The sequence below is a fragment of the Nelusetta ayraudi genome, unplaced genomic scaffold, assembly GCF_046127955.1.
Source record: "Nelusetta ayraudi isolate G7.1 ecotype Tasmania unplaced genomic scaffold, CSIRO-AGI_Nayr_v1 ptg000135l, whole genome shotgun sequence".
Taxonomy (NCBI): Eukaryota; Metazoa; Chordata; class Actinopteri; order Tetraodontiformes; family Monacanthidae; genus Nelusetta; species Nelusetta ayraudi.
Window position 1 is genome coordinate 12,668,188 of NW_027466185.1, and position 15,305 is coordinate 12,683,492.

A 15,305-nucleotide genomic window follows, 5' to 3' on the forward strand; every position below is an offset into this window, starting at 1 on the left:
TGTGTGTGTGTGTGTGTGTGTGTGTGTATAACCCTTGTACATATATATGTGTATATATGTGTATATGTATCTGTATACGTACATATACCTGCACATACAGGCCCTGCCATGAACTGGTGACTTGTCCAGGGTGTCACCCTGCCTTCGCCCTAAGACAGCTGGGATAGGCTCCAGCAGACCCCCGTGACCCTGAATAGGAATAAGCGGGTACAGAAGATGGATGAATGAATGAATATACATACATATATATGTGTGTATAAATGTTTACATATATACACACACATATACACATATATATAAATATATGTATGTATATATACATATATGTATATACACACACACATTTATAAGTATATATGTATGTATGTACTTGTACTGTGTGTGTGTGTGTGTGTGTGTGTGTGTGTGTGTGTATTCACTGCCAGTCGCCAGATGTCGTCGTTGGCCGCCACAAACTTAGATGTATATATATTTATTTATATGCAAAAAGCAAAAAAGGAGGGGGGGGGCGCAGACGTCCATTGTGCATGGGACTCAGTGCACGTTTATTTCGAACGCTTCAAAACGAAGTGCCGCTCACTTGTGGCTCATCGCAAGAAGATGAACAGCGACGCGTTCGTTTCGCGCGGACTCGAAGGCTTTACAGCGGCGTGGCAGCGCGCAAGGCGCAGGGGATTTAGTGACTTATGGCAGATGGCAGTTCTTAACATTAGGGACAAGCCGGGGACGTGCTCTGCTGGCGGAAATAAAAGGAATTAGGCGCGTCGAGCTCCCCTGCTCCCGCTGTCTTGTCTGTCTGCGTGTCCCCGCACAAACACCAGAAACATGGCTGACTGTCCTCGCTCCCGGAGCAGCAGGTCCACATCGTGACTGCTTTGAAGCGTGCGGCCTGCTGTCATGTGGGCTCATTGTTTACATGCTGTCGAGATCTCGCCAGAGAGGAGGGCGTGTGCGTTTGTGCTTCTGTGTGTGTGCGATGTGCGTGTGTCGTCTGGAAATACAAAATAAACCAACACTCTTGTGAAAATAATGTCCCTCTATTTATTTTTTTTTCTCTCGAGGTAATATTGTAGCCGTGACACTGTGTCACGAGTCGAGTGGACTCATTTCAGCACCGCGGACAGCTCCACGCAAGAACAAAAGGCGGATTTGCGTCGCTTGATGTGAGGGACCGTCAGCGTGTTCACATCCCAGTCAAAAAAATCGAAAAGGCAAGATCTTCATAGGCCAACCTTTCACGTCCTGCACGCGAATCGATCGTGTCTCCGCCTTGTGTGTAACCTGTGTGTTTTAGCCTGTGTGTGCACACGTGAACATATAATTTCGTTCAACATTTTGAAACACATGTCTGTAAAATCTATTGAATAGAATCTTTCTGACTTCTCAAAACGACTCCAACACCTGTTATCAAGTTGTTGTTTTTTTATGAATGTTGGTCCTGCTTTGCTATTTAAGTCTTTTTGTGTATTGAGGGCATCGACATTATAAATATTAATATGTACACCGAGATGGATACCTATTAAAAATATCTAAAATGTGAGCTTCAAGTTCTTGATCTGTAGTTATGCCCCAATTAACGAGACATTTTTGATTCGATTTCAAACAAAATCGACAAATTGTTTATAATAATAATAATAATAATAATAATAATAGGAAGCAAAGTCAATCATACATTAAAAGCAACACAAGGCAAAGATACGTTCCACCCTTCTACAAAAAACAACAACAACCATTGAAACTCACACGGTAACATATCTTACGTATTTTTCCTTATTTCTGCTTTCAGTTTCCCTCTTCCTCCTGTTGCTGCAGCTCGGTACGGCACTTTGGCGACGGTCCCTGCTGGAAGACATCACGGCTCGTACAGCCGAGGGGGAGGAGGGATGGAGCTGAGATGGACAGGGAGGGAGACACCGGCTTACGACGTCAAAGGAGTACAGTCTCACACACACACACACACACACTCACACACACTCACGCACACACTCACTCACTCACACACACATACACACACACACACACACACGCGGAGAGGGAGAGGACAACCAGCAGACTGCCAATTCCCCACGGTCCACTGAAGGAAGCCTGAACCGATCTCTAACGTCGGCCCCTCGTCCAGGCAAAGCTACGGGGACGTTTGTTTATTTCTGAACCCGGTTTTCTCTGAGAGGTGGAATAAAAGAAGGAGGAAAAGGAAGAAGGGAAGAGGGACACATTTTTTGTCCGAAGACACTCATGCCGAATTGAAAGGAGCGTCGCTGGATGTGACTTGTGTTGATTCGTATTTCGGGGGGTGGGGGGGTTTAGTCCAGGCCGTGTACTTGTTCCAGCATCCAGAGACGCTCCTCCAGACAAATGAACTGAATAATTGAGACCCGAGAACTAAACAACAGCCAGGAGGGGGAGAAGGAAAAAAAAGAGGCAAGAATCCACTGATCGCGCCCATTCTTCACCAACGAGCAGCACCACAGGTAGGAAAAAGAAATGCAAAATTTATTTATTTATTTATTTTTTGCTCCACCCCTGTAACCCCTCAACCCTCTGTCTGTTTTTTCGGTCAAAAATGTGCCATTAAAAACAAAAATTACGTCTCGGGTTGTGGTTGTCACACGCGCCCTGACAAAGAGCGCAGGTCTCCAGCTGTGTTGACAGACACGCTGTCATATCTTTGTATAGGCGCCCGGGAAGAGTACAAATGTGAATACATCTACATCTGTATAGCGCGAGCTTATAGACTCAGCCTGTGCAAAAATTAAGGAATTCATGTTTGTTTGTTTTCTCTATTTCTTTCATGATCATTTTCATCTCTTTTTTCGACACAAACGGAATAAATCCCTGCTGTATTGCTATGAATCGTGCTCCCTCATCCCCTCACAACTGATGTCATATTTTTTTAATTAACGCCTGTTCCATTGTGTTGTTCTGTGTACCGAATTATGTCAGTACACTGTGTGCCCAACTAAAAAAAAGATACATGTGTAACAGCTTATAATAATGGCTGAAGCAAAATGACTACTGCTGATGAAGGCTGTGTAGTACTCGCAGCGTTTAATAATGGATCTGTGCTCACAGAGTATCAGAATATAAAGAGGGATTAACCAGTGAATGAATTTTTCATAATCAAAGTGTTTTATTGTGATATCCGTGATAAATTGTCACTCCTATCAGGAGCACAGTGTCTCCGGGGGCGTATCAACTTCTTTTTTTTTTTTCCCCAGCCTGCCATTCCCACATAACGCTCCCATCTGCACTTCCATCCCCGGCCTCCTGTTTGCACCTCCTGTGTTGTGTGAATTTAAGCCCGCGGGCTCCTGTCTGCTCTTCCTGACTGCCTCCTCCACTCAGTGTGTGCGTGTGTGCATCTCTAATTATTCCTCCCCTAGACTTCTCAATGAAGGAGCCTGACGCAATCAAGCTCTTCATCGGGCAAATACCCCGAAACCTGGAAGAGAAGGACCTGAAGCCCATCTTTGAGCAGTTTGGCAAGATCTATGAGTTGACGGTGATAAAGGACAAATACACGGGGATGCACAAAGGTAATGGGAAGAGTGGAGAGATGGATGTTGACCAAAAGTCGACCATGACAAAACATATCAGTCAGCATTATTCTAAAGAATTTAGAAAGTACTTGCAACTAAAGAGTTACATAAAACGGAGATAAAGGATTTTCTTTTCAGAGGAGTGGAGCTGCATTTTCTCCCAGTTCCCCTTTTGGCAAGTCCGAAGGTTTTGTGTCCTGACTGAAGTCAAAGCCGCGGGAAAACTTTCAAATGAACTGAAAAATCACTGCTGAACCTTCATGCAATCACACTTGGGAGCCAATTAACTCTTCGACAACACTTGCGATGCTTCAGCTCAAATGAAACATAAAATCAGAGAGGGAAAGGCCACAGGGAAATTTCCTTTCTGTCATCACCTCAGTGAGAAACCATCAGAAACCACAGAGCCACAGTAACAAAATTCACAAAGTACACGCTAACTCAAACACTTGGAATTGGAAAAAATAAAATGTACATGAAAATGCAAATGCAGCAGTCGCTAGAGAAGCACCGGCCAATAGTCAGGCCTCTCAGGAAGTATTTCGCCTGCAGCAGGTTGTTGTTGGTCACGTCGCAGGCGTCAGCCAGCGTTACAACTGTGCCCCACATGGCAAACGGGCACCCGGGTGTGTGTGCGTGTGTGTGTGTTGATGGAAAAGTCCTCCACAAACTCAAAATCCTGTTTGACAGATGGATCGGGGCCGGTCCGAAGGGATCCGAGCCAAACAATGATCCGTCCTGTCGTTTCTCATGCAAATGCACAGTGGCGGCAGCGGCGGCGGCCACTGGAAAACAAAGGCTTTTATGGATCAGTCATTTGGGAGACGTATAGGCCAGGTGCTATCAGTCCTCCAACACCTATAACACCTACTCTGCATAACTTTACATATTCATGATTCGCGCGAGCCCTAAAGGTTAATGGAGGCCTCTGTCTATTATGTGGGACTGCATACATTTGGCTTGACCAGCCTGATATGAAATATCCGTCCGGTACCGCTTCACTCTCCAGGTACTGATGATTTAATATTGTGTTACCACGAAGGTTGTGAGCGAAATGTTCCATGTTTTTATACTTTTTTTCTTCTTTTGTTAATTTAATGCACATTTAAATGCGTAAGTCCAGACACGATGTAATAATTAATGTCGTTGAGTTAAATTCAAATGAATATTTATCAAACTGGCCCAGAGGAACCACAGATTTTTATCTTCTAATCGTATTTAAAATACAAGCGGGGATGTATACGGCCCATATACCACCCATTGTTAGAGCTTTACTTTTCATCCCAGACTTCAAATAGAGCAGCTTTACAACTGATCCTTCAGGGAAAGAAATGTTTGGATCTGCAGAAAACAACGTATTTTGCCCTTTGTTTATTACCTCCTGCTTAAAATGCACTGGTTTTGGCTTCCTGCTAAAAGTGAAGCTTTGTTTGACCTTCAGCGAGGTGGTCCCAGAGGGGAGGCATCAGAGCCCTTTGACATTCCCAAAGATCTGATTTCAAGGGCTGTGTTTTTATGCAGACTTTCTGAAAAAGTGGAGCACGAAAAAAGAAAGACTTTCTTTATTTTAACAGGGAATTCACTGACAGCCTAAAGACGTGTTATTGATGATAGGTGAATTTTGCACGAGAGGGAATCTTAAATTAAAAACAAAAAACAAACACATGTTAAATATGCATGTGTAATGATGAAATGGACAAGGCCGGAGATTTTATTTAGATTATTTATACAAAACATGGTTATCTTCACTCTTGGTAGACATAAGACAGACAGACACACACGCACACTCGCTGATCTCTAACCACTTGCCTTGTCCACAGGATGTGCCTTCCTGACATACTGTGCACGCGAGTCGGCCCTCAAAGCCCAGAATGCACTGCACGAGCAGAAGACACTACCTGGGGTGAGTGTGCCGTTCATTTATTTATCTATTTTTTTGGAGATCCTCTCAGCGGCTCACGCGTTGAAAGGGAGCAGAATAAGTGGGGCGTCGCTGCGTATGGCGAGCGCGGCGCTGACACGTAGGGACGCGCCGCGGCATGACACGCTGAAATTAACAGAGTTTGACGCACGGGCAGGCCTGGCTGCCTCCGTCCTCCCCATAAAGGTTAGAGGCTGCTCTCTCTCTTATGTTTCATATGTGATGCATCCAGACATATCCATCCAGTTACGGCATGAGTCACCCTGCAACATGTCACGAGTTGAAGGGGGGACGGCTCACTGCCGGAGTGACTTTGTCTGTTCTTTTTCGCTCTGATGGCTTTTTTTTTTTTTTTTTTTTTTTGTGCTGTTGTTGTCATCTTTTTCAAATCCTTATTTCTGCGCCTGTGTATTTGTCCTCCTCTTTCTCCTCCTTTTCCTCGCCCTCCTCCTCTCCTCTTTTCTTCTCCTCTGTCTCTCCCTCTGTATTCTAATCAAAGTTAACCCTAGCCCTATTAGCATAGCCAGGCAGCAGGTGTGCTGCCAAATGACATTTCCAGCGCTAAATATGACATGACAGCCGCGTCTCCATAATAAGCGACTCCATGAGAGACAAGGCGACAAGGCAAGGAATTACTGAGACAGAGTGTGCTCCCGGGCTCAGTGCTTCTGCTGCTGCTGCTGCTGTGGTGGCGGCGGCAGCGGCTTCCTCTTTTGCTAACAAGGCTACACCTCCCGTTTCCTTTTGGTTATTTTTGTTGTAATGTGCATCACCACCACCACCACCACTTCTTTTTTTTGTTTCCCTAGACGGTGCAATGTGAGGAAAGAGTGGAATAGTTCCATTTGGGACCAGCTATTATTTCCAGTATTGATTCCCTTGTCTTTTTTAGAAATCTGGTTCATTATTCAGAACGATTAAAGAAGCTTTACCCCTCAAAAAAAAAAAAGAAAGTGCGATTTGCTCATAATTTAGTGCCAAATTTCTTATCTGCTTATCACAGTTATTAAAACAAGACAGAGGATATTAAAGGAATAAAGGAACGATGAAGGACGGTGAAAAATGTATCATGGTGGTGTCACATTCTTTGCCCAAAAAAACCTTTTTAATTTAATGGTTATCATGCGGTGCGGTGGTTTATTTTAGATATATTTTTTAGGGCCTCAAGATGTTCCAGTGACCCACCAGCACCCCATCGTCATTTTTTTTTGGCTGCGCAGGGGGAAGATGATAACTGATTAATTAAGCGTTTTAATGAAGTATGTGTAGCGTTGATCAATTTCTTTCTTTATTTCTGAGAAGCCGCTGCTTCTGCTTGTCCCGTGCCATCGCGGGTGAAACCTTTGTCATTCGAGGGCTCCTGGCACCGAGCTGGACACGTCACATTGTCCAGATCCACTCTGGGAAACATCCAAAAAGGCGGACGGCCTATCGATTAATGAGCACCATTGGAGCTCCGAAAAACACAAAGCACACAGGCCTTAACGCTCCCATCTTGTGCTGCTCGGCCCCTGGTGAGACGTAACCGCCGGCGCTGCTATTAAAATTAGCGCCGACTGACTCATTGATTTGTCTGGACGCGGGGACGTCGCTGTGAAAAGGCCGTTGAAGGCGGTGGGGGACGGGTGGGGGACTGGTGGGTGGGACATGGAGATGCTTTGGGAGGGACAGACTGGTATTAAGGGGTGGCCGCAAAAAGAAATCCCATTGTTAGCGTGACAGTAGCATGACCCCGCCGACCTCTCGCAAGGGGATCAGCCAGGCCCGAAGCCCCGCGGCTAAAGCCATCTCCCCCCTCCGGGCTGCTCTTCCATCCCCGCGGCTCTCGTCCTCCTCAACCTCTTACCTCTAAGCTGTGCCGAACAAGCTAACCCCCCCCACCCCACCACCCGCCTCCCTGCTCGCGTTCCCGGCGCCCTTCTCCTCCTCCTCCTCCCCTCTGCCCCCCTCCCTCTTTGCCAAAAGATGAAAACCATCTTATTAGCTCCCACACGGACAAGAGCTGCTTCCCACCCCTGCTACCAGCTGTGGTGTAATTGTCATCTAATTGCACCTGCACTGCCAAAGAATAATTAACTTTGGCATCTCATGGCCGGGGCGATACAAAAGAAATAACATGAAAGCAATTATAGGACTGAGGGGAGAGTGCCTGGATGAAAGCGCACCTGAACGTGGGGAGGAGGCGGAGGGGGGGCGAGGCAGAAGGATGTCATTAATACTCAGCGCTGCCTCTTCATTATTATTATTATTATTTGGAAAAAAAAAAAAAAGCATTTCTCCTCTCACAGCCCCCCCTCCTTGTTCTTTCACTAAGGTTGCCGCCACCCCCGCCCCTCCCCCGCTCTCCTCCAGCCCCCCCGCATCCCACCTCTGCTAACAATAGAGAGAGGAAAAAAGAAAATGGAGAAAGAAAAGTCTGGCAATGGGCAAACAGATGGTTGTTTCTAGAGTTGCACCTGGCCCTGTGTTTAATTTCAGGTGACAGAGTCCGTCTCTAAGTGAGGAGAGGGTGGGGGTGGTGTCGGTGGGGGCCGGGGGGTGGAGGGGTGAGAGAAAGAGAGAGAGAGAGCAATAAAACAGATCCACACACACACACACAGCGGAGAGGAAGTGTGGAGATGGAGATTGTGGAGGAGAAAAGACATTCTCGTTGCTTTTGCCCCCGCTGGTCTCACGGCCCGGCCCAGTCTCTGCTTCACTCTTTAACAATCGGGCTCACGCAGACAATAAACATCTCATTAATGACACTGTCTGACAACTTCCAAAAGCCACACTTTAGGTCAACGACTACATGTGCAGAAACAAAGGAATTGAAAAACATGGAAAAAGTCTGTCAAATAATCAAATCACGTTGCTGGAATCAGTCGAGCTAAAGGGATTTTGCATAACAGACAAACACGAATCAACAGCTGCTTTTTTTCATTTTTCCCCAAATAATCCTTTAAGCATTCAAACAACAAATGTCACAAATCTTCTGGGTCTTGCTTTGTTTGTCAGAAGCCCCTGCTGATTTTCTTGATCTAGTCTTTTGTGACGGGACGCTGCGTAAGTTAGCGTAGCTTAGCACAAAGCCAAAAACAAAGAAGTTCCCTTTTTGAACGCTGCAGATTGGCACTTCTTGTTCCTCCTCCTTATTTTACCCCATTTGATTCTCCTCATATTTGAGCTAGGCTAGCTCTATGCTAAAATGCTGGTCAATGAAATAAATACTGTTGTCATTCATTGTGGAACTTATGCCTGCTTTGGACGGGGGAAAGATTCTTAAGCTCACGTTAGCCACTTTACAGACTCACTGTATTGCTCCTCGACGCCTCTCACTTACTGAAATTAATATTTGCCACACATCTCCTCCATTAATTTTAAATGCAATCAGTATTTAATAATGCGACTGTGCCCAAGTGGGAGGGTAACTGTGTCTGTGTGCGTGTGTGTGTTGGGTGTACATTTCCATGTGTAGTGGAGGGAGGGGGAAGGGTGGGCAGGTGTTCGAGCTAACACGGTTTAATGAAGGGTGCGCGCGTGTGTGTGTGTGTGTGTGTGTGTGTGTGTGTGTGTGTGTGTGTGTGTGTGTGTGTGTGTGTGTGTGTGTGTGCGTGCGTGCGTGTGCGCACACTCGTGTTTGCTTTTGCGTGTGCGTCGTTTCCATGGAGAGCGCACATCCAGAGATATGGGCGCGCGGATGGAAGTCGCTGCGCTCATTGTGCGCTCCGCTCAGGTTTCTTCATTCAATATTTGTTGCGCGAGAGTAAAAAAAATAAAAGAAATAAAAGAAAATTCCGAGCTCACCGAGGCCTTCTGTGTTTAAGCCGCCGCCCCGTACGAGAGGGGAAGAGTCGGCACCGAGTGGAACATCTGACTAAGCTTGACATTTACTCAGCCATAAGGACCCAGACGGAGCAGACAGAGGGATTTTATCAATAGTCTGAAATAAATGCATACGCTAAATATAGCCGCGGCTCTTTGTGCAGGATATGAGATGGGAAGTTGTAGTGCCACAGTGATTCGCCCCTTAATGCCTGAACAAGCGCTGCTGCTGCTGCCGCTGCTGCTGCTGCTGCTGCTGCCGGAACACGGGGCAGGAACACAGCTACAGGGCGTTGCTACAGGCTCTTTTACAGCTGTTAGTGCTGCATGCTCGTTGTCTTTCTTAACGGCAGTGTATGAACGAGTTGAAACTGACACCTAATGTTTAACAGAGCAAAAAACACTGAGGTTAAGATCAGTTTTTGGTGATTGCGGCCCTTAAAAGATAGTGAACCTGAGTGTTTTTCTTTTTTAGATTTAAAGGTCCTGCAAGCACATACCAGTAGTGAGAGCAAGTCCATCTTTTACCTGCTTCCGTTTTTAGATTTTATTCCATTCACATATCACAAAGGGCACCGATGCCTCACAGATTGTTCTCCCAGGTTACTGACGTTACCCACCGCCAGCTGCTGATTCCGTTTTTTCAACTCTATAGAGTTTTGTTTGTATTACCAAGTCTAGATTGCAATAATAAGGCTGTAAAAATGGGTGAGACATGAGAGCTTTAAACGTATGTGACCAATCAGTAGATTGCGTGAGAGAGAGAGAGAGAGAGAGAGAGCGTTTCCTCTGAACAGGACGCCTGGATGTCGGCAAGGAGCAGAGTTGATGATGATGACGAGCAATTAGCGAGACTCGGGGCCGTTGCGTTTCACTCACTTGGAGGAAAGCGTCTGTACGGGTTCGCTTGTGCTTCCATTTTAATTTCGGTACGTCTGCGTGTCAGTTGCGACGACACTGGCGACGCAGGAAGGGCAGGCTGCCGCCGACTGTGTGTGTGTGTGTGTGTGTGTGTGTGTGTGTGTGTGTGTGTGTGTGTAAAGGAGGGTGGGGGAGGGGAGGAAGAGATGAATGAAAGTTTGACATAATGAACAGTGGGTAGCTGTAAGGGTGGAGGAGGAGGAGGAGGAGGTGGAGGTGGTGGTGGTGGTGCACTCAGGCAGTGTGTTTATCAGCGTAAATACAGACATCTGTTACCCAGGAATGGTGCGTGTTTGGGGGGGTAGGCAAGTGTGTGCGCGCGTGTGTGTGTGTGTGTGTGTGTGTGTGTGTGTGTGTGTGTTTGTTCTGTTGTCACAGAACTTATCAGGGCTCTTTGAACTCGGGGATAAACTGGCCCTTGGCGGAGTTACAGCATGTCAGCCATGCCAAAATTAAAAAGTGTATTTTTTTTTTTTTTTTTTTTTTTTTACAACAGCAACAAAAAAACGAAAGAAAGAAAAAAAAAGTAGGACAAAGTAGGACACAGACCCTATCTGTACCCGCACACCGTGATTTGATTAAGTCCCCCCACCCCCCTCAGCTCCACCAAGTCGAGTCAAACAACACTTGACATGAATATTTAGCAGTGGAGAAGAGACGAAACAATCGAGAGTCAACTTGAGTGTTTGCTGGAAATTTGCTCCTTGATATCCTTCACTGTAGGGATTTTTTTCCATGTTAAGGAGCTTGTTGGTTCGGGGGATTGTCTGAGGTGAAAAATGCAACGCTGAACTGAGGGGCCCGGTAGAGCCGTCGGCATTTATATTTTTTTTTCCTCCTCTCTTTCTCTTCCGGGACCTGTCAGCGAAGCCCGGCGGGAGCTCTGAGGACGGCGACTGGAAGCAGCTCTGACGCTGACGAGCGGCTCATTGATTGAATATTATCGAATTGCGCTGGCCGTCCTGCTGTCAGTCTCTTTGTCCGTGATTGATTCAGTTGAGCGTCTGAATCCAGGAGAAGGTTGAGTTTTCTGCCCCGCCGTCACCGCCTGCGTGTGCACATCTGTGTGTGCATCCACGTGTGGAAGCATTAACAGGCCTCGCTCGTCACATCTCTGCTCCACTTTTTTCTCCCTCCCTCCCTCCCTCCCTCGCTGGCTGGCTGGCTGGCTGGCTCGCTCCCTCCCTCGCTCGCCCTCTGTCGCCGCTTTGTTCCGAAACTCTTTGTCCGAGGTGGCAATCGTGGCTACATCTCTTCGCCTTTTCTTCTGCTTCTCGAGCCTGACGGTGAATATTCCAATTTTCACCTGCACTTGTTCTTTTCTGCGTCGCTCCCACCCACCCCTCCATCACCCCCTCCCCGGGCGGCTTCACAAGTGTTTCCCGTCTTATAAAGTGTATTTTTCCTGCGAGGAGGAGGAGGAGGAGGAGGAGGAGGAGGAAGAGGATGGAGAGACGGCAGCGGCGGCAGTGGCAGGGAGAGGAGAACGAAAGCAGAGAGCGGGAGAGAGATGGCGTTGGGGGGAGGGGCGGCGGCAGCAGGTTGATTACGGTCGCAGGTCTCGTTGCCGTGGAGACGGCGGGGACCAGGGATGCCAGGTTGCTCGGCGACCGGCGCGATGCAATGACCAGCGCTGTGTGATGGAGCGGAGGGGAAGGCGGCCCCTCCCACCACCACCACCACCACCACCACCTATTACCCCCTCCCTCTCCTCTTCCACCATATACACACACACACACACACACACACACACACACACACACACGCACACACACGCACGCCTCTGTCCTCCTGCTGTAAATGTTCTTGAAAGAGCAGCGGAGATGGTCTCTGCTGATATAGTTACCATTCAGAGTGGCTGCTCTCCCCGGCGGACGGACGAGCCGAATGGATTTAGATTGGGAGGGGGGAATAGAAATGTGTGTCTGTCTCTCTTTCTCTCTCACACACACACACACACACGCACACACACACAGTCGCACACACTATACACTGGACAATGTCAACAGAAAGAGGCAGAAATGATTGTTACATCTGTCCAAGAAATACATTCTGAGTCGAGTTCTCAGTCGTCCCTGGACTTTGATGTTGACAACAGTGGGGTGTGAGAGGTGGTGGGTGGGGGGTGGGGTGTCATCGTGCTGATAGTGAAAGCGGTCGAGCCGTGATTTGATTGGATCATCTATGGATTTAATATTTTATAATCCAAACGGTTCCCCACCAGCACCAGCAGCACCAGCAGCAGCAGCATCACACAGCTAAAAAAGATTAAGCGCGTGTGTGCGTGTTTTGTCGAAGCGTCATCGCGCATAACATCGTGCTTGTTTGGAGATGAGGCGGGGGGAATGAGGGGCGGGTGATGGGGGGGGGGGTGCAAAAAACACTCAAACGTTGGAAAAAGGCTGTTGTTGTCGTTGTCGTTGTTGTTGTTGGCTGCTGATCAGACAGGCAGGGGCTGATTTTTTTTGGTAAACACGCCTAAAGACAAGAAAAAAAAGAGGGAGGGGCGGAGGGAAGCAACAGGAGGAGAAAGACGAGCAGGAGGAGGGAAGAGGGGGAGGAGGGGAGAGAGCAAATTACAGTAAAGTGTGCATGTTGTGGTCGGGGCTTAGAGGGAGATGATGCTCCTGCGTCTGCTCTCGAGGCACGGTCGACATTCAACAGGCGCTGCCGCTCCCTCCCTCCCTCCTTCCCTCTCCTCCCTCTCCCCCTTCCCCTCCTCCCTCCTTCCCTCTCCTCCCTCCCTCTCCTCCTTCCCCTCCTCCCTCCTTCCCTCTCCTCCCTCTCCCCCTTCCCCTCTTCCCTCCCTCTCCTCCTTCCCCTCCTCCCTCCCTCCCTCTCTCCCTTCCCCTCCTCCCTCCCTCTCCTCCTTCCCCTCCTCCCTCCTTCCCTCTCCTCCTTCCCCTCTTCCCTCCTTCCCTCTCCTCCCTCCCTCTCCTCCTTCCCCTCCTCCCTCCTTCCCTCTCCTCCCTCCCTCTCCTCCTTCCCCTCCTCCCTCCCTCCCTCTCTCCCTTCCCCTCCTCCCTCCCTCTCCTCCTTCCCCTCCTCCCTCCCTCCCTCTCCCCCTTCCCCTCCTCCCTCCCTCTCCTCCTTCCCCTCCTCCCTCCCTCCCTCTCCTCCTTCCCCTCCTCCCTCCTTCCCTCTCCTCCCTCCCTCCCTCCCTCTCCTCCTTCCCTCTCCTCCTTCCCCTCCTCCCCTCTCCTCCCTCCCCTCCTCCCTCCCTCCCTCTCGTCCTTCCCCTCCTCCCTCCATCCCTGCTTCCCTCCATCATCCCGTTCCCCTGCTCTCCTCGTTGATGTCGCACGAGCTCGTCCTCTCTTTTTTTTTCCGCCCCTCTGTCGTCCTGCAACCCCCCCCCCTCCACGCACACACACACGTAATCCCATCATCCGTCCATCCTCCTCCCCCCACCGTTCCGACCCTCTTCCGCCCGTGCTTATTTTTTCCCCTCTTATTTCTCTTGCGAGCGGCCTTGTTGTTTACCTCCTCGCCTTGTGCGAGGACCCTCGGGTTGCCATGATGACGCCGGCGCCAGGGAGAGGGGGTGGGGGCGGTGAGGTGGCGGGTGGGGAAGGGGGGGCCTGGTTGCCGTGCCGATGTGGAGTGGCACACGGTCCTGACACAGTCCTCTTCCTCCTCCTCCTCCTCCTCCTCCTCCTCCTCCACTTCTCACTGCTTTTTTCCCCCTCCTGCATATTCTAATTCCAATCTCCTGAGCCATCTGCTGCGCCTCTCCTTATCGCCGCCACCGCCGCCGCCTCACCGTGCCCCACCCCCAGCCCCTCCCCTTCCACCCCCACCCTCCCCTCCCCTCTCCTCTCCTCCTGCGGTGAATTATGGGCTGTGACATTATTTATAGGCATCAGTCAGATATGTTTTCTGTCAAAGGTGTCACATTAAACTCCCGCCTTTGCCGCCGTCGCCTTTCCAATTTGAGCCGAATATTAAACAATGGCGGCGGGTGTTTGGTTTGTTTATTGTTTTTTTGTTTTTTGTTGCTCTAAAAGTGTTTTATTCGGGATGGGGGGGAATACCCACCACCCGCCCTTTTGCCGCTTTCTTTCTTTCCCTTTTTTCTTTTTTTTATTGCCCTCTTCAGCAAACACGCGTGGTCGTAATGTCCTGCGAGAACACCGAGATCTTTGCTGAGATTTTTGCTGTCAGTATTTGATTGTATAAACGGCTCGGGCAGTTGGAACCGCCATTTACTGCTCCACTAACATAATTTGCACAGCTGGAGACAAAATGGTTTAGAGGAGGTGGTCTGGCTGTTGGGGGAGGGGTTAGCCAGACGCATATCGAACATCCTTTTTTTTTTAAATTGGTGTTTTGTATTTGATTTGATTTGATTTATTTGTTTATTTTGAACAAGCATATAAAAAGTAAGAATAGCAAAAATCTAAAGATAACTAACTAAAAATCTGAAAAAATACAGAACACAAAAAAACATTTGTACTGGTCCAAAAGGGAATGGGAAGAAGTATAAACTTTCCTGGAGTTCCCATCCCTTCAAAGTCCTCATAATTTAACCCATGTACATATCTGCTTCCGTTTGTACTAGCCTTTCCATCTAACAAATGAAATTATCCCTCTTCCATATTCCTATGTAGAAAGAATTGTTTGTATTTTTTTTTTAAATACATCTAAGTTTGCGCTTTGCTTTATTTATTGCTCCAAACTATTCCATAAAGTAACCCCACAGCTTGACATGCACATTCTTTTCAATGTTGTTCTTAATTTCTGTTTTTTTAAAGTGTAGCTCTCTTCCTAGATGATATCCTCCTTCTCTTTCTTTAAATATTCCCCCAGATGTTTTTTGGCAATAGATTATTTCTTGCTTTGTACATTATCTGTGCTGTTTTGAATTTAACCAGATCCATACATTTCCGAGTGTAGGATTTTATGAGTAGTGGGTTTGGGTGTTCTGACTTGTCAATTTTCTGGGGTGATTGAATAAATTCTTCCCCTCAGACGTTTCGGGGATGTTCTGCTCCCATATTTGCCAGATTAGTCGATAAAAAAAACAAAAAAAAAACAGAGGCATCAGAACTTTCCCCATCATTAAAACAACGAAGGCCCACCATGTCGCACATAGAAGGGATGGAAATTTATTTAAACAG

General features: G+C 48.0%; 2 protein-coding genes across 4 annotated transcripts in view; both read left to right on the forward strand.

Annotated features, from left to right (window-relative positions):
* The first annotated feature begins 852 nt into the window (after window positions 1–852).
* Window positions 853–15,305, forward strand: part of cers2a (ceramide synthase 2a) — a 40,244-nt gene continuing 25,791 nt past the window's right edge. The window contains exon 1 of the mRNA XM_076011833.1: window positions 853–857. The gene's annotated coding sequence lies outside the window, so the exon portion shown is untranslated. The remainder of the gene's footprint in view (window positions 858–15,305) is intronic.
* Window positions 1,774–15,305, forward strand: part of celf3a (cugbp, Elav-like family member 3a) — a 28,503-nt gene continuing 14,971 nt past the window's right edge. For all 3 annotated transcript variants that reach the window (XM_076011827.1, XM_076011829.1, XM_076011828.1), the window contains exons 1-3: window positions 1,774–2,471; window positions 3,384–3,536; window positions 5,360–5,442. In XM_076011827.1, coding sequence (XP_075867942.1) covers window positions 3,392–3,536; window positions 5,360–5,442 — 228 coding nt within the window. In that variant the 5' untranslated portion in view covers window positions 1,774–2,471; window positions 3,384–3,391. The remainder of the gene's footprint in view (window positions 2,472–3,383; window positions 3,537–5,359; window positions 5,443–15,305) is intronic.